Source organism: Harpegnathos saltator, unplaced genomic scaffold, assembly GCF_003227715.2.
Source record: "Harpegnathos saltator strain DR-91 unplaced genomic scaffold, Hsal_v8.6 scaffold401, whole genome shotgun sequence".
NCBI classification, from domain to species: Eukaryota; Metazoa; Arthropoda; class Insecta; order Hymenoptera; family Formicidae; genus Harpegnathos; species Harpegnathos saltator.
Genome location: NW_020230208.1, coordinates 49060 through 65897, shown reverse-complemented (window position 1 = coordinate 65897; position 16838 = coordinate 49060). Strand labels below are relative to the sequence as shown.

At 35.7% G+C, this 16838-nt stretch overlaps 2 protein-coding genes across 6 annotated transcripts in view; one reads left to right on the top strand and one right to left on the bottom strand.

The window, feature by feature from the left end:
• Positions 1-14430, top strand: part of qin (tudor domain-containing protein qin) — a 200104-nt gene extending 185674 nt beyond the window's left edge. For 2 of the 3 annotated variants that reach the window (XM_011145381.3, XM_019842597.2), the window contains exons 6-27: positions 5140-5361; positions 5500-5627; positions 6243-6388; positions 6592-6711; positions 6773-6931; positions 7017-7299; positions 7407-7560; positions 7645-7758; positions 7856-7955; positions 8293-8465; positions 8614-8828; positions 8945-9554; positions 9636-9784; positions 9907-10244; positions 10475-10644; positions 10729-10848; positions 11007-11117; positions 11252-11797; positions 12384-12477; positions 12569-12722; positions 12813-12972; positions 13068-13432. In XM_011145381.3, the coding sequence (XP_011143683.1) occupies positions 5140-5361; positions 5500-5627; positions 6243-6388; positions 6592-6711; positions 6773-6931; positions 7017-7299; positions 7407-7560; positions 7645-7758; positions 7856-7955; positions 8293-8465; positions 8614-8828; positions 8945-9554; positions 9636-9784; positions 9907-10244; positions 10475-10644; positions 10729-10848; positions 11007-11117; positions 11252-11797; positions 12384-12477; positions 12569-12722; positions 12813-12972; positions 13068-13187 (4386 nt within the window). In that variant the 3' untranslated portion in view covers positions 13188-13432. Of the gene's footprint in view, positions 1-5139; positions 5362-5499; positions 5628-6242; positions 6389-6591; positions 6712-6772; positions 6932-7016; positions 7300-7406; positions 7561-7644; positions 7759-7855; positions 7956-8292; positions 8466-8613; positions 8829-8944; positions 9555-9635; positions 9785-9906; positions 10245-10474; positions 10645-10728; positions 10849-11006; positions 11118-11251; positions 11798-12383; positions 12478-12568; positions 12723-12812; positions 12973-13067; positions 13433-14259 lie in introns of those variants that run through there. The other variant, XM_025301063.1, reaches the window with a different exon arrangement.
• Positions 13507-16465, bottom strand: CstF64 (cleavage stimulation factor subunit 2 CstF64). 3 transcript variants are annotated; one of them, XM_011145384.3, is made up of 8 exons: positions 16121-16465; positions 15983-16061; positions 15288-15856; positions 14897-15068; positions 14792-14818; positions 14623-14720; positions 14280-14473; positions 13507-13715 (listed from the first exon to the last, which is right to left on the bottom strand). In XM_011145384.3, exons 1-8 carry the CDS (start codon positions 16179-16181, stop codon positions 13596-13598), a joined length of 1320 nt encoding a protein of 439 aa, XP_011143686.1. In that variant the 5' UTR covers positions 16182-16465; the 3' UTR covers positions 13507-13595. The 3 variants fall into 3 exon arrangements, with proteins under 3 accessions (XP_011143686.1, XP_011143687.1, XP_011143688.1); XM_011145385.3 differs by having other exon boundaries at positions 14792-14815; XM_011145386.3 differs by lacking the exon at positions 14792-14818 and having other exon boundaries at positions 16121-16464.
• Between the last annotated feature and the right edge of the window lie 373 nt (positions 16466-16838).

Genomic DNA, 16838 nt, shown 5'->3' with positions numbered 1-16838 from the left:
TTACGTAGTTATTATATATTTACATTTAACGGAAAGTTAGAAAATAAATAAAAAAAGTAATTTTGTAATTTAAAGGGGTTTAATAGTTAATATTGTGGAATTAATAATACCATTAATATTTGCAGAGTGTACAGTGAGATTGCAGAAGAGGATGGAACAGAAAACGAACCTAGAAAATATCTAAAATCTGTTGAAATTTCAGAATTGTTAACCAATAGCGAAGAAAACTATAGATTACCACCTCAACAAAGATGTGCTTCTCATACGTTAAATTTAGTTAGTACCGTCGATACGACTTGCGCTGAGAAAGATACTAAGTACAAAGGAATTAGTAAAAGAGCATTCGCAAAATGTCAAGTTATCTTCAACAAGCAAAATCAATCGGCCGTCGCAGCAGACATGGTTAAAAAAAGTCTTGGGAAATACTTAAAAGTTCCAAACGCTACAAGGTAACAATTAAGAATTAATATTAATGGGAAATAATTATATCGATATTTTTTTATGTGTACATTAAGGAGGTTAATACTTTTTAAATATATTTATGCTCCCACATTCCAATTATCTTTTAATGAAGTGTTCAAAAGATAAACCCAATCGATTAATATTAGCACATGCCTTGGAATTTAATATTGTTCTTATAGGAGCATTTTTCGTTTTTTTTTTCAAGTTTTTTTCAGTTATCCTAACATTTATATAAACTATTTATGAAAGTTTCTTAATTTGTTGTGAATGGTTTCAGTTTTTACTTTTTACTTGCATGTCATTTAGATGGAATTCGTTCTATGATGCTATAGTGAAGCTAACGGACAATATTAAGTAAGTGAACACTCTAACTTCTTCCTTAAAAGTTCCCACTTTAACTCCTACTGAAATTGACTTCCTTAAAGAATATTGCACGGTAATGGTTTTGCTCTTGTTTTCTGTAAAATTATAGTAATAATATATAAATGATTTATTTATTACGTAATTATATCCTAATATTTATTTTTTTACGTTATACAAACAATATGCTAATTTTGTTTCACATTCTAGGTAATGAAACCTGTTGCCAAAGGTCTAGATATCTTACAAGGAAACAAACATGTTTTTATGGGATATTTATTGCCTATGTTATTATCAATCGAAGAACATTTGAATCAAAAACTAACTCAGACACTTTATGTAAAACCATTAATAAATGCCCTCCCGGAAGGTATTCGCAAAAGGTTTGTTATAACGATTATAATATGATATTCATATACAAGAGATAAAAAATTATAAAATTGTCATTGAATAATTTTATTGTTATTTTCCTCTTTACATTACATAATATAGAAGAATATATCATGTATATTTTTAGATTTCACCATGTCTATAAACACAACGAATTGAGAATTGCTGCCTGTTTGATACCGGATTTTAAATTACGCTGGATACAGGATGAAAATAAAAAAATAGAGGTTATCGAACTTTTAAAATCGAGTGTTCAGAAGTTTAATACCGAAAACCATGCAGTGCATATAAATATATCCAAAGAACAAGTCTTACGTAAAACCAACAATTTTTTTATATTTAACAAGACGCTAGACAAAAATCGAGACGAAAACACGATTATAACTGATCGTATTATTCAAACCTACTTGTCGACCGATACATTTGTGACAGAAAAAGATTTTCCTAATGCGCTCAAACATGCTTTTATAAAATATAACACGTCAATACCATCTTCAGCTCACGTCGAACGGCTGTTTAGTGCAGGAGGACTCGTTTTCGACAATCTTTGAGGAAAAATGTCTGATAAAAATTTTGAAATGGCTTTATTACTTAAATTTAATAAGTATCTGTAAATATATAAAAAAAGGTTCTAAATAAAGTGTATATTTGTTTTTTTCCGTTATTCGTAAAACTGAAACCCTAAGATTATGAAGTGAAACAAATTTAACTTTTAATTTTTCAATTACTTTTTTTTTTATTAGCTTAACTTTTAATTCAATTAACTTCATTATAAATTAACTAGTAACTTAACTAAGTTAAATTTTCAAGGCATTAACTTTAACTTAACTTAGTTAAAAAAAAGTTAACTTACTCAATCCTGATTTAAATTATTATACACTTTGTGAAGTTATTAATATTATAATATATACGGAAGACCGGAGCAGCATTAAACAATAGTTAAATTTTAATATTTTGTAGAATGATTCCATTTAACCCATGGGATGTTATACTATTGCTATACGCAACATTCACTGCTCGTAACCTTCTAAAAACTCCGGTTCTACTAACTTCGGAAGAAATGGAAGTGAAGGAGAAGATTGTAAATATGCTCACAGACATGGAAAATAAAATGGACTTTCTAATAGAAGAGGAGGAAACACTTGATTTCTATGATACAAATGAGATCCCGCACAGACGGAAAGAGTTGATTTGTTGGAGCATGATGAAGATGAATATTGTCTTCCAGAAGAAGTTATTTGTACTTATGTTGAAGCAGAAATATCAAGTGACTATAAAAGGAAAGCTGTGGAATTCTGGAAGAGCGGTAAAATAAGACCAAGAACGATTGAAGGAGTTAGACGAAGGTACAAAAAAGTTACATCAATTCGACAATTACGACGATGGGAGGACTATATCAATGCAGGTGGTAGCAGAAATGAAAAATTAAAAGCAATTTCTGAATATACATTAAACCGTTTCGCTGAAGCACTTGAAAAAGGAGTCATTATTCATGATATTAACATTGCTCGATGGGCTAATGGAGCACAAGAAGAGGAAAATATGCCTGGATTCATAGCATTACCTAGCTGGATACAAAGATTCAAAAAGAAACATAATATTGTGTCTAGGAGAATAACCAAATTTGTCACGAAAAAATCCTTGTTATCCAAATCAGAATTAGAAAATAAATGCGATACATTTATTACAAATGTCAAATATTATATTAATCGATACGGGGTGGAAAATATCTACAATTCAGATCAGAGTGGGTTCCAATTAGAACTTTACACCGGTCGTACCTTAGCACAAAAAGATACAAAGAAAATAGAATCCGTATAGTACAATCTGTATCAGCAACCACGCATAGTTATACCGTACAGCCGACTATTTCCGCTGATGGTAGATTATTGTCGCCTCTGTTAATTGTATTAAAAGAACCAACAGGAACGTTCGGTCCACGAGTACAGGAAAATTTATTCAATGCTCCTAATATTTTTGTAATAGCTTCCAAATCAGGTAAATTGACATCAGATTATATAAAAACCTGGTTGAGAGAAATATTTTTTTCGAATGTCGGGCCACAATCCGTATTATTATTAGATTCATGGAGTGGACATTGTCCCAATGTAATTCAGGAAACTAGATCGGATATTGTTTTCCTAACCATTCCGGCCGGTACAACGGGAAAAATACAACCATTAGATGTAGGCTTCCGATTATGGAAAAATTTTATGAAACATTTTTCTGATATTGTAATGCTATTAGACCTTACAATTGATCTTCATGTTAGAAACAATATTTTAAAACTGCAGTCATCAATTCTTGTCACCCAGATTTCACAATTTATTTAAATATGCATGGTTTAAAAGTGGATATTTACAGAGTAGGCCATGCGAATTCGAAACACCGGTTGAGTTAAAAAACCTCTTAATTCCAATTTTTGACAAAATTGAGACTCATTTTATTCGATCAAAGTCGACGAGATAAATCAAACAAAATGAGTATCTCAATTTTGTCAAAAATTGAAGTGAGGAGGTTTTCTAATTAGGCTGATGATAATGTGATTCATTATTTCACGTGTATTGCATGAAATACTTTTTTAATCATTTTAATTATCCTTAATCGACATACCTTTCAGATTGTAGTGAACATAAATTTTATACATTAAATGAAGAAAATATGCGTTTGAAGCTTTTGTACAAATAGCGATGCTGCACACACATTTGCTACTGTTATATGCAAATTGTTCTTTTCTTTATGTTTTCATCAAGCATTTTTATTTCGTGTAATACATTGTATATCATATCATTACGATTAATTGTAGCATAAGAAAATATGCACAAGCAGTCGTGAAGCATAGTGCAATTGTAGAGAAATATCACAGCGTACCTACCTACAGTATCTATCTACTCAGGCAGCGCGGCACATATACCATGACGATTTCTCATTGCTTTTGTCCAAAATATTAAATACCATCTTCTAATATTATATATAGATGGATTTAGTATTTAATGTTCTACAATTTTTGTCCTTACAAAAACTTAAAAATTTTGCCAGAGTAACGAGAGAGGGGGGGAGAGTAGTCCAACATTTGAAATTTTAAAAAATTCAACACATGGTTGCAAAGAGCATAAAATATTGCAAAACTTTTATCTGAAACTTTTTTTCATATAACTCATAATTTAGAAAATATTTGCTAAAAACGATAATAGCTATTTTTTCAAGGGGTGGTTTCACCCCCCAAACATGTTCCGAAGCCGATATAAAAAAATACATGTCCCTTAGTTTTTAATGTTCTACAACATATCCGAAGCCCATTCAAGTCGGTGAGGGACCGTTGTGTCACTCTCCTTGTTAGAGGGGTTGTAACTTTTTTCCTGAATAACTACAAACGAAAATTCTTTCACTACATATTTCTACAAACAATTTGGTACATGTTTAGTGCAAGAAAAAAATTTTTTTTTTTAATTCGCGGGCTGACTTCACAAAGCTAGTTTGCTTGGATTTTCCGTTGCTGGGAAAGATGGAAATTAAATGAAACACTCGCTTGTGAAACAGAAAGATTCCTATTGGGGATTTCTAATTCTCGATCAATTGTTCTGAATCGTCTCAATCGAATTTTGAGACGAATTTCTTCCATCGCGGTAGCAGAGATATCATTTCTCGTCTGATGCCTACTCATTCAGCTGCATAAACTAGGAGGATCTTTTCCTCCTGTGTGTAAAAAGAACGCAGTCTGTCGCGAAACGTGGGAAGCGGTCGGTTCACCCTCGAAGAAGCAGGAAAATCGAATCGAACTTTTTCACGGAGCCAATATTTATCCCATTAGGACTTCGTGTCTTTCCTCATTTGCACCTCCGCAAAACTATCCTGCAAATCGTGATGAAATGACAGCAGACAGAGCGAGCGTTGCAGTAACGACTTGTGCATTCTTCTGTGTTTCAGAAGCTTAAATCGACTTTAATATCGACGTACGAGCCGCAAGAATGCGACGACGTCGAGATGATAATCACCAAGCACTTCGCGCGGCTGCACGGCGTCCTCCAAAATCTGGAAGCGGAATTAATGAACCAGCTGCAGCAACGGCGCAACAGTCTGAAAAATAACTTGGCGGAGGTTGAGGTGCAGCTTCGTGCGCATGAGGAACAATTGAACATCGCGGTGACGGTACGTTGTTGTTCGGGAATGAAAAGTACAATTGTTGGAAATAATCGGCCGACGATTTGCTTATTATTCACAAAATGCGCACATTTTTTTAATTTAATTCGTTGCAACTCACGTCGAACTTGACTTTGCTTTCTCCAGATGGCTTCCTACGCGGCCAACAATTTTGACAAAGTGGACATGCGAAACGCGATAAAGGTCCTCAGCGAAATGGCAGATCTTCCTTGTCACGTGATTCGTAATAATTATATTGAAGACGAGGCGATGTCGTAAGTGATTGATAAAAGCGAGTCTCGTCTAACGAGAGAGGAGAAGAAGGAGGAGAAAAGGAAGGAGGGAGTTCTGGCACGCGACTTCACCGATTCTGCTCATCGCTTCCGCGAAAGTACGAGGCGGTCGAGTCAATTAACCGTGCGGGCAAGAGGGGACGACGCATTTCCTCAGCGCAACGGAGACAGGCCCTCAGTCACAAAGTTTTGACTCGCTCGTGCTGCGAGTACCGTAGTATATCGATTAATTCTGCTGCGTGCTTGCGGAAGACGGAGGCAATCGGCGAGTCGCGTGTCGCGAATTTCGCTCGTGAACGAGCGAACAGTCAGAAAATGCCCGCGTCGTGGGCATCAAGTTCGAACGAATAAAAAAGGTGTGCAAAGAATCGATGTGCAAAATGACACGCTTGGGTTGACGCGCTTGTTGTTCCCCGTTATTCTCTCACGCTAGATCCACGTAGCTTTCGCCAGTTTTAACATTTAAGCAAATTAGTAATTAGGAAAATAAAACATCTGGATACTTAAACAAATTAATCACGGGGGAAGAACATTTTTAATATCGATGAATGGCCGACCATTGCCCAGCGACTCTGCTCACGAATTCTTTCTTCACAGGTTTACCATCGACGAAGAGATTATTCCACTGATGGAAAATCACTGTACGCTTCAAGTGCCGCAAGTATCACGCTACCAACTTGTACGGACTGAAGTGTTACCGGAAGACTACGTGTTGGAGCCCGTGGCGAAAGACTTCATCGGAAGTAAGAACATTGTTCTGATTATGTGTCCGCACCTTCAGACTTTGCCTGCACCTGCAGACAAATGCTGTATAATTCCCCTCGATAAGTTCCATAATTTAATTGATAATTCCATAATTTAATTGATAATTGCTTAGCAATATACTCGACATTTTCTATGTTTAACTAATATGATCCTATTGATTGAACCACCATCTTCCTGACAGATATATTTAATGAAACTTCGTTGCTAAAAGCGATCAAATCGCCAACGCAGAATACACTGGTCGCATCGAACGTATCAACAGTGACGCAGACCTCCCAGCCGGAAAAGACACACGAAGACAGTAAGTTGATCTCTCTATGTGATCTTCGATTCTCGCTCTAATAGGTCCTTCTTTTTTTCAGAAGACGTTAATAAGCATCAAGTAGAGGTAACACACATCGTCAGTCCATCGTTATTCTTCGTCCGCTATCTCAGCTCAAAGGCGAAATTCATTCAACTGGAGAAAGACTTGCAAGCATACGCGGAAACCTGCGAGAACAATTCGGTTGAACTTCAGCAAGGTAAGAGCATGAGATTGAATTCAACCATCGTGGTTGAATTATTACTCGCGCGTTTATTATCATCACCGAGCTCTCATCGTTACAGATGACATGTGCGTCGTCAAGCAACTGGTGAAGTATTCTTGGAACCGAGGGCGTGTGATCGCAGTGAATACGAGCAACTCGTTTGAGACGACGTATGATATATTTTACATAGATTACGGCTACAAAGAGCAACACGTGACGAACTCAAGGATATGGAATATTAAGGACGAGCACCTGAAGTTAAAACCACAAGCGATCCAGTGCTGTTTACACGGCATAGTACCCTTGAAGAATACGTGGACGAACAAGAGCACGAAGGATTTCATCAAGTTACTGCGAGATGTGTGAGTGATCGGCCCATTCGCGGATCGATTCATCGCGTTGATCGTATCTCTTCGGAGATCCGTGCGATAGTCAAATTCCGCTAATTGCGAATGCGTTTGTACTTTAGCTCGGTGTTTATGCACATCGTTAAGCACAACACGGACATACTGCACGTGGACATTTGTACCACCTCCTCGAAAGACAACAGCATGGGCCCGCAATCGATATGTAATGCTATGATATTCATGAAACACGCGCGTAGCAATACTTCGACGGCCCAGGTATGTCAGCGGAGTCACGTTTTACATTTTGTGCTCATCGGTCACCGTGTATTCATGACATGACATTTGAGTTTATCTTTGCAGATGCGTCTAGCGAATATCGCTTACGCGTATCAAAGAGAAGAACTTATGTTAAATAAGGTAACGTCTGTTGTCATCACCCACGTCAAGTCACCGGCTAAAATTTACGTTTCAAAGGTAAGATTCAATGACGTATCACGATATCTGGTACTACCTCTCGCTCTGAAATTGCATCATTTTTTTTTATCATTCCGCATCGTGTAAATCTGTGCAGAAAGGACAACGGCAAGTTGAATATATGAAACTGTTGGATGAGTTAAATGAATATTGTGAAAACAACACTGAGCCACCGATTATTAGTACGCCCAAGGAAGGTTAGTCTTATGATTATAAATATTTCTATCAAGACAGTCGCGAATCTCTTGTCAGCCAATTAACGTTAACTCGTTAAATATTATCAACACATTTATCTCAATTTGGTAACAGGAATTGTAAAAAGAAATTTATCAAGCATCGTAAAAAATTTATTAAAATTTTCAAGGATAATAAAATCATTTGTGTCCGATTAGTGTTTATTTCATTATTATTCTGAGTATGCAATATTTCATTGTCATCTTTAATATCGTTATATGTGAAAACCATCTCCTTTGAAAGTATCTCCTTGAAGAAGGAATTCGAGTAAATTGATTCTTTTCTGAATTTATCGCACAGGTTTACCATGCATAGCACAATACTTGGACGATATTTGGCATCGCTGTGAAATTGTGAAAATAATTTCCAAGGATGAAGTTGAAGTCTTTTACGTGGATTTAGGGCATACCATTACTCTAAGTTGCGACCTATTGCGAATGATTCCGTATAAATACACTCAATATAAAGCACAGGTAAGACTGTTCACACAATAATGAAGCGATGTTTCTATTTACCATTTCCTCTGATATTCTGTACAAAAGACAAACACATAGAAATCGACATTTCTTAACATAAAAGTAAGCCAATATATTTATTGTTTGTTGACCTTTCGTCTAATAGGCAATAAGAATAGCGTTAATGTACGTGAGTCCCGATCCCGATGGAAAATGGAAAACAGAAGCAATTGATACGCTGTCGAACATCTTCGATGGTGTAATTAGTGTCAATGTGATCCCTCGAAAGAAAATAAACGATGGATATGTCGGTTGTATGAATCTAGCTGGTATTTCGGACGTAAGCCGACTGTTAAAATCCAAAGGAGTCGTCACTAATCGGTAACGTGTTTTTGTATAAAATTTTTCATGCAAACATTCAGTATTTTAGACGAGCCAATTTACCTATCTAAATTGTCGAAATGATTTCTCCCTCTTTTTTCATTGGAATGCGATAGCGATCACAACAAATCACAACACACTAAAAAGATTGTTCCACATAATATCGATACATTAGAATCGATAGACTCTTCTATCAAAGAGCTCTCATTGATAAAGTCAGAGTCCGATACTAAATCCGTCCAGGAAGAAGAGACGATCAAAGATCCTTTCAAAATGGAGGTGTGCATAAAACGATTGGTCACACCGGACTGCATCTACGTTGCGCAAACAGATCACAAGGAATCGAATGAAAACCTAATTACAGCGATGCAACAGTTCTACAATAGCTACTGCTCCGAGGCACGAGACAATTGGGCTGAGAACGCGCTATGCGCCGTGTACTCTGCGAAAGACAAGAGCTACTTCCGCGCGCAGATCTTGAAGATAAAATCTCCGACAGAGGTGTTGGTTTACTTCTGCGACATAGGCATCGACGAGACGGTGACGATGAAGGACATACAGGTGCTGCATCCAAAATTCACGAAACAACCAGCGCATTGCTTCAAAGTGAAACTGGCTGGCATTCTGCCCTGCGGTGGATCGTCCATATGGCCATCATTGTCCTGCTCAACATTGACTGACATTATACGTACAAATTCACGCTGCAAATTTTACATCACTAAACTGGTGAGTCACTCGTCTCTCAAGTTGGAGAGTATAGTGAATTATGTATGTATACATGGTGAGTTATACTTTGTGTACTTTCAGGTTCAGCAAGAGACATGCGATAACGTGATTCCTGTAGAACTTTGGGTAAAACAGATAAAAATACCGGGACCGTTGGCGCCGAGCAAAGTGGAAATTAATTCTGTCAACAGAATGTTGGTGGAGAATGGCGTCGCTTTACCTATTAAAGAGTACGTTAAATCCAATATTTAATTCACAGTTGTCAGCAATCCAATCAATTGTGATGTATAATATATATCTTATACTTATTTATCATGATTCTTGATTCATCATTTTTGACTCACTGTCACAGTTACTTCTCCAAGACGGACTCGGTTCTTGTTTTGGAATTCAAGCGACAATTGCTGAACAGTCATCGACTTGTGTCGAGTGACGAACAGAATGATATACAGTGGATTAATAAAAACGCTTGTCGCAGCGTCAATTGCAAGATCGATGACTCATCGACATCGTCCGAAAACGAATTGTTAGATCAAAATATTAGCGCTGGCATATCGGAGAAGAAACTCGATTGTTCGAAGATGCAATCTGATTGGCTACCGCCGGTTGAAATAGTAGAAGAAGTATTCCATGCTATACCGACATACGTAGACAACGATGGTGCTGTGTATTTACATTCCTTGAAACAGAGTATGTCGTTTTGATTAAATAATTTTAACGATGTGACATATAGCAGCGCGCGATATGATTATATAAAATGCATTATAAATAATACAAAGCTTCTCTTTTTCCGTGCGTTCACATAGAGTAATCGATTCACACTTGCCGTTGAATCTTATTGTTCATGTTTTTGTAACAATGTTGCCTAAAAGCTGTATTATTAACTTTCCTCTAAACTATTTGTTTCCCGTTTCTATCAGATGCCCAGTTAATTAATTTCATAGAATATGAATTGGAAAGTCATTTCTTATCTAAGGAAATCAAAATAGAAAAGAATTGGGAGAAAGGGGATATATGTATCGCGAAATATCATATTAACAATAAATGGTACCGCGGTAGAGTGCTCAAAGTTTCCGGAACTCTTTTGCAGGTGAGGAACAGTGAAATCTTTCATTTATTATTTTCAATTGTCGGCTTCACGATATCTACTAAAACTCATGACTTGTGTTTTCAGATAGAATTCGTCGATTATGGAAATGTAGAGGAATGTAATATTTCTTGTGCGACGAAAAACATTAAAATGGATCATATTCCTATACAGTGTACCAAATGTGTCATTAGCGGTCTAAGTCCGGTGATATATCTCTCTTTCTCTATAGTCATTTTAATTTTATATATTATTTTATATTATATATATATATATATATATTAATTATATATATAATTCTATATCTCTTATTTTTTCTCACTTATCAACGATTTTCTGAACTTTTTTCTATGTATCTACAATAGGAAACCGCAAGTGGCAATTGGATGTTGCATGATTTAGATCGATTGCATTTTCTTCTTGTTGATAAAAAATGTGAAGTGTGCATTCTACAGCGGTTACCCACGCATTTGATTGTAAGTAATATTCATGTCAAAAGGCAATGTCAAAAGTTCATGAATATACGTAAACTTTTACTTTAAAAATATCGGATAACAATAATTCGTGGTCGATATCAAGCAGGAATAAGCATCGTGCTCGTATTTTGCAGGTATCAATAAAACTATTAGAAGAACGTCGCAATATTCTTAAATTGCTCTCAGAGTACAAATATTTGTCAGATATGAAAATTAAAATTGAACCCAAAGAATGGAACAACGCGATACATGAAGAAAAAGCGCCCGACTCAACATCAAGCTCCGTTCGAAATTCCGCTGTTGAAGAAATAACTGACAACGTTACGATCGCCGACACTTCACAGAAATCGTTAAAATCAGAAACGCAGGAAGTTATGTTAAAAGAGAACGTGATCAGCGGCACTTTGGCCGAGACAGCCGAGGAGTCCAAGTACAACGACGACAAGGGGCTAACCGACTTCCAGAATATTTCATGGCCGGACATATTCATCGCGGATGATTTCGTAATCTCTTCGACGCCGCAGAATGAATCGCTCGAGGAAGAGAACTTCTTCAGCGGATACAAGTCGTTGAGCATTCCGCAGGATACGAAGTATATCGAAGTGATATTATGTTGTAATATAAATTCTACTACCTCATACGCGCAATTGGCGGAGAACGACGACGACATATTCTCTCACGTGAGTACATCTATCCCAAAATCTACAAATTTACAGCTATTGTAGTTATTAGAGATGTGCGAACTATTCGAATTCGAATCCGAATTCCTATGATTCGAATCCGAATAATTCGAAAATTTCGAATCGAAGATTCAATTACGAATAAAATATATTAACGTGCATTATATTTACATGCATCAGGTACAAAACGAGCCATCTGGGCCTGTATATTTGAACCCTTAACTTGTAATTAACTCAATTTATAATTAATAACTTAATTATAAATTACTTTAAATATTTAAATATATATTTTATTGTAAGATGATATTACAATATCAATATCCCCTTTCATATTAAAATCTTCCATCATTATGTGCATGTTTAATAGTCATGTTAAGTTTTTTAACGATTCGATTCGAATTCGAATGAAATTTCGCAGATTCGATTCGATTCGAATTCGAATTAAAAAAATGAGATTCGATTCGATTCGATTCGACATAAAAATTCTTGATTCGCACATCTCTAGTAGTTATATTTTAGCGGGGATATTCGTATGTCTCCGATTCTCGGATGTTGCATAATTATTGCAGATGCATTCCTCTTTCAGGTATTGCATGATTACTATCTGCAATATGAAGCTATAATGTTGGACATACAAAAGAATGCATCTTCTCGACCGTTAATTAAATTTTTTAAGAATTGTGAGTTGCAATTTGCATTAAGCAAGACTGTGAATTCGCTCAGAGTAGCGCCGACGATAATAATCGTTAATTAATATTCTATTTTCCTCAGATACTCCATGCATAGCGAAGTTTACTGATGACCAATGGTATAGATGTATTATCACTCAAAGCGAAAAAAGTTCGGACAATCAGTCAGTAGACGTTATGCTGCATTATATTGATTATGGTAATAATGAACATAAGATGCTAGATTTATCAATAGAGTAAGTAAAATATTAATGTCTTATCTATACAACTTGTGGATCTCATCTGATTCATAATAATATAATAATTCATCAATATATACCTTACAGGAATCATGATTTACGTGTACCAAAGCAAGAATGGATAGAAGTGCCCGCCATGGCTATCGAATGCAAATTTTGGAACCTTGAATTCGTGTCTGACGATATAGATCTACTAGCGTCACAGTTAGATAAAATATATAACACAGCAGTCGTGGCTCGAGTTAAGGTACTTTTCTTTCTCTTTTTAGAAAATTCATTCGTTTGAGTAATTAATATAGGTTAATTAATATAGGAATAGATCACAATTAAATACAATTGCAGGAAATACGTGACAATATGATGGTGGCAGAAATATACGAGGACAAAACGTGCCAAAAACTTTTGTATGCGCACTTAATTGACGAGGGTTTGTACCAGTATAAGAAGTCTAAAGATGATTAAAGTGTGCGTGCGTACATATACTCATTATGATCATTTCCGTTATTATACATTTATGAACATTATTTTTCTTTATTAAATGTAAATAGAATAGTAAGTTTGAATTAATGAAATTCAGTTTTAGATAAACTATATATTTAATCTTGTGACAAAATTTAGTTTGTAATTTTTCGTATCATCTAATATTGAAATTAATTGGAAATTTGCAAAACTCATGTTTAAAAACCATCTTAAAAAATTCGTAAGTTCTAAATCACCTGCCGAGTTTAGAAAGTAAGATTTAGGACTAATGGAGAAACGAAATTTTTATTATATATGAAAATGTGTTGATAGTATATGTATTGATAGATATATATCGTACATCGTTACATCATACATTGTCAAAGATATTTAGAAATTGATGAAAACACATCAACGTTGAGTACTCTTTGCAATTTGTTCCTTTAGCACTAGAATACTTTGCCTCTGTTCAGGTGGAAGCATTGCAATTTGTTCATCTGACAATTGCAGCACTTGCATTATCAAAGCCGCCTGCGAAGAAAACAGATTTATAATTTCTTTATGTATAGGATATTTCGGAACTATCGTGCGATACTTTAACAGCGTGATCAAAGTAGTGATAGTGTTTTGCAATGGAAACTTAAATCTTTCCACGTTTTCGCACCTAAGAAAACTTGACATAATCACCATTCCAAAGCTTCATTTTTATGTTATTTTGGTGTAAAAGTTATATTAAGTTTTAACTTCTTGTAAGTAATTAGAATAATTATATTCCAACAAATGTTGTTGCAATATACGATAACTTTGGGACTTCCTATATAGTTATAATACATACAATATTTCTTTTATTTTCTTTCAATATGTATGACCACAATATGAATCTATTACGTTTATGAGTCTTGACATATATCTTTCTGTATTTTGTTTTAGTTTCCATAAGATAATTATAGCCATTTAATCTTATTTACTTATATTTAAAAACATAAGTGAAAACTTTGATTTGTGTCTCAAATAAAAATATATCTTTTGGATAATTCTCTTTTTCTCTTTGTATATATTTTAAATACACTTACAGTACGTATGTGTGTGACATACCTTTTCTTGATCTGATGCACCGCTGGGAATATTTCCCGCTGAAGACATTCCAGCCATGAGTCTCGATGTGGCAGAACTCGCGGACTGCGAGAGTACGGCAGCAGAACTAGCCGCATTACCCGTTACAGTACTTGGCGTTGGTATTGTTGGTGCAGCAACCGGTCTTGGCACAATCGGTGGTGCCACAGGAACCGCTAATTGAAGATTTTATCATAAGATTTAAAAATGTAACAATTCATTGCAATATTGTCTCATTAAAAAATGGATTCTATAGATTCATTAAACATATATTAAAGCTGATTAATTTGTACATGCGATAAAAAGGAAACTTGACTAAACATACGATTAGCTTTAGTAATTCTGGGATCAATAGGCATCCTTGGGTCTCTAGGATCTCTCGGATCTCTACCAAATCTATCAGCTCTTGGATCACGACAGAAACTGAAATGAACAATGACTTAGTATGACAGTGAATAACAATCAGAATTATTCTAAATATATGTGTTAAACACCTCTCAATTCCCTCCACAGGAATGCTGCTGCAAAAAAGAGCATCTTCAGTAACACAATTTATAATGAACTTGTTGACACAAATCACCACGAGGTAACACACTCACTTGTCTGTAAGATTAAATGTATTTGAAGCCCTTGGATCAGCGGCAACAGATATTACTGGTGGTGCGCTGACTGGAGTAGGTTGAGTTTGAGGAGGTGCTCTCAAATCTTGATCCATTCTAGCCAATCGTGGATCTATTTGTCTGTCCAGTGTTCGAAGATCCACATCTTGACCTATTTTGACAGAGTTTCAAATGAAATCTGCTATTCTTTTTCTTTTTTGCAGAGCAGTTGTGAATGTTTTATTAAGGTAAGACAAACAATAAGTTATTAAAGGCTTAGTTCAAAATTGAAAGTCCAATATAAAACCAATTCCGATATAAAATATTGATATTTCAACATACAACTCTTAGGACTTTAGATACCATTATTGAAGTATGTTTCCTTTATTACCTGCAAAAATAGGTGCTGGAGCATTGACAGCTGGTGTAGGTCGAGGTGCCCATGGTTCTTCAATCCGTGGTTGAATGGGATGCACTACAGATTTGTCCGTGGGTGCTAATATACCCGGAATAGGATTGGCTTTATGCAACATGTTGACTGCTGTATGAGGATCGACTATTCTCATTACTACCTGTGCTTGAAGCAAAGCATATGCCAATTGAGGATTTTGGAGTAGCATTTGACGTGCTTCATTAGGATTATTTTGTACACAAAGTTTCATTTGTTTCATCAATTCAAACATCTGCTCTGGTGGTAGAGATGCTACAGCTTTGCTAATTGCTTCTGGTGCCTTATCTGACTGAACTGCTTCCCCATAAGGATTCTCAGTATTCTGTCCTTGCAATAAACTTTGCATCTCCATTCGACTTTTTTCTGTACATGCATTGTCTACGCGCAATGTTCTTCCACCAATCTCATATCCATTTAAATTTCTCATAGCGCTTAAAGCTGTTTCTTGATCTTTGTATTCACAGAAGCCATATCCCTTAGGTTTGCCAGTCTCACGATCAAAGACCAATCTAGTACAAAAATTGAAAGAATGCACATGTAGATAAAAGCTAAATGTTATTTTCATAGTTGTATGAAGAATTTAAAACCGCAAATAACATATATATTTCCAATGAAATAAAAGATAATTAACTTACTTGAAGGAAAGAACTGGTCCAACTTCACTAAAGATATCCTTCAGATTCTCCTCTGTAGCCTCGTACGGGATATTCCCGACTGTAATGCATATTATACATGGTTATTAATGTCAATTGTGTGAAATGAGATATACTCACCGAAGACACTTCGCATCGATTTATCCATTAGTGATTGATCCGAAATAGTTGAATTACTCATTTTCGTGCTTTTGTTTTCTTTCACAATTCAGCACTGGACAATCGACTTTAATTAATTCATAAAAGAAAAACAGATATGCAAGTAATTCCAACGACACACGGTGTTTTACGGACTACGTTTACACAGCTTCTAACTTCGGCTTAGTAACTACTGTAGTTAGTGCAGTCTCGAATCCGATTAGAGTATATTTTTAGATCTAAAAGAATATACCAATCGAATCAAAGAATTCACTAACTACGGTTGTTACTAATCCGGATTAAAGGTCATTCTACAATATATGTCGTAAGTTGTAAGCCGTAAGAATTAGCGAATCACAGTTGATTATTACAAAAATAATCGGCTATAATTGGTTAGTCCTTACGACTTACAACTTACGACACGTATTATAGAATGATCTTAACCTTGCCGTGTAAACGTAGTCATAGGCTGCATTCAGCAGACTCAACAGTTGGACAACATTACTAGATTTTCCATTGAGTCTCGCTCCTGATTGGTAAATACTTCTGGGTCTATGAAGAATCTGGGGGTCCGTTCCGTTTCACGCATCGAGCGCATTAACTGCATCGAGAACCGTTCCGTTTCAGCTAATGCGTGCATTGGTGGCGTATAGAATTCCCTAGAATTCCCCCACCTCTATCGCATTAAGCGCGCATCAGC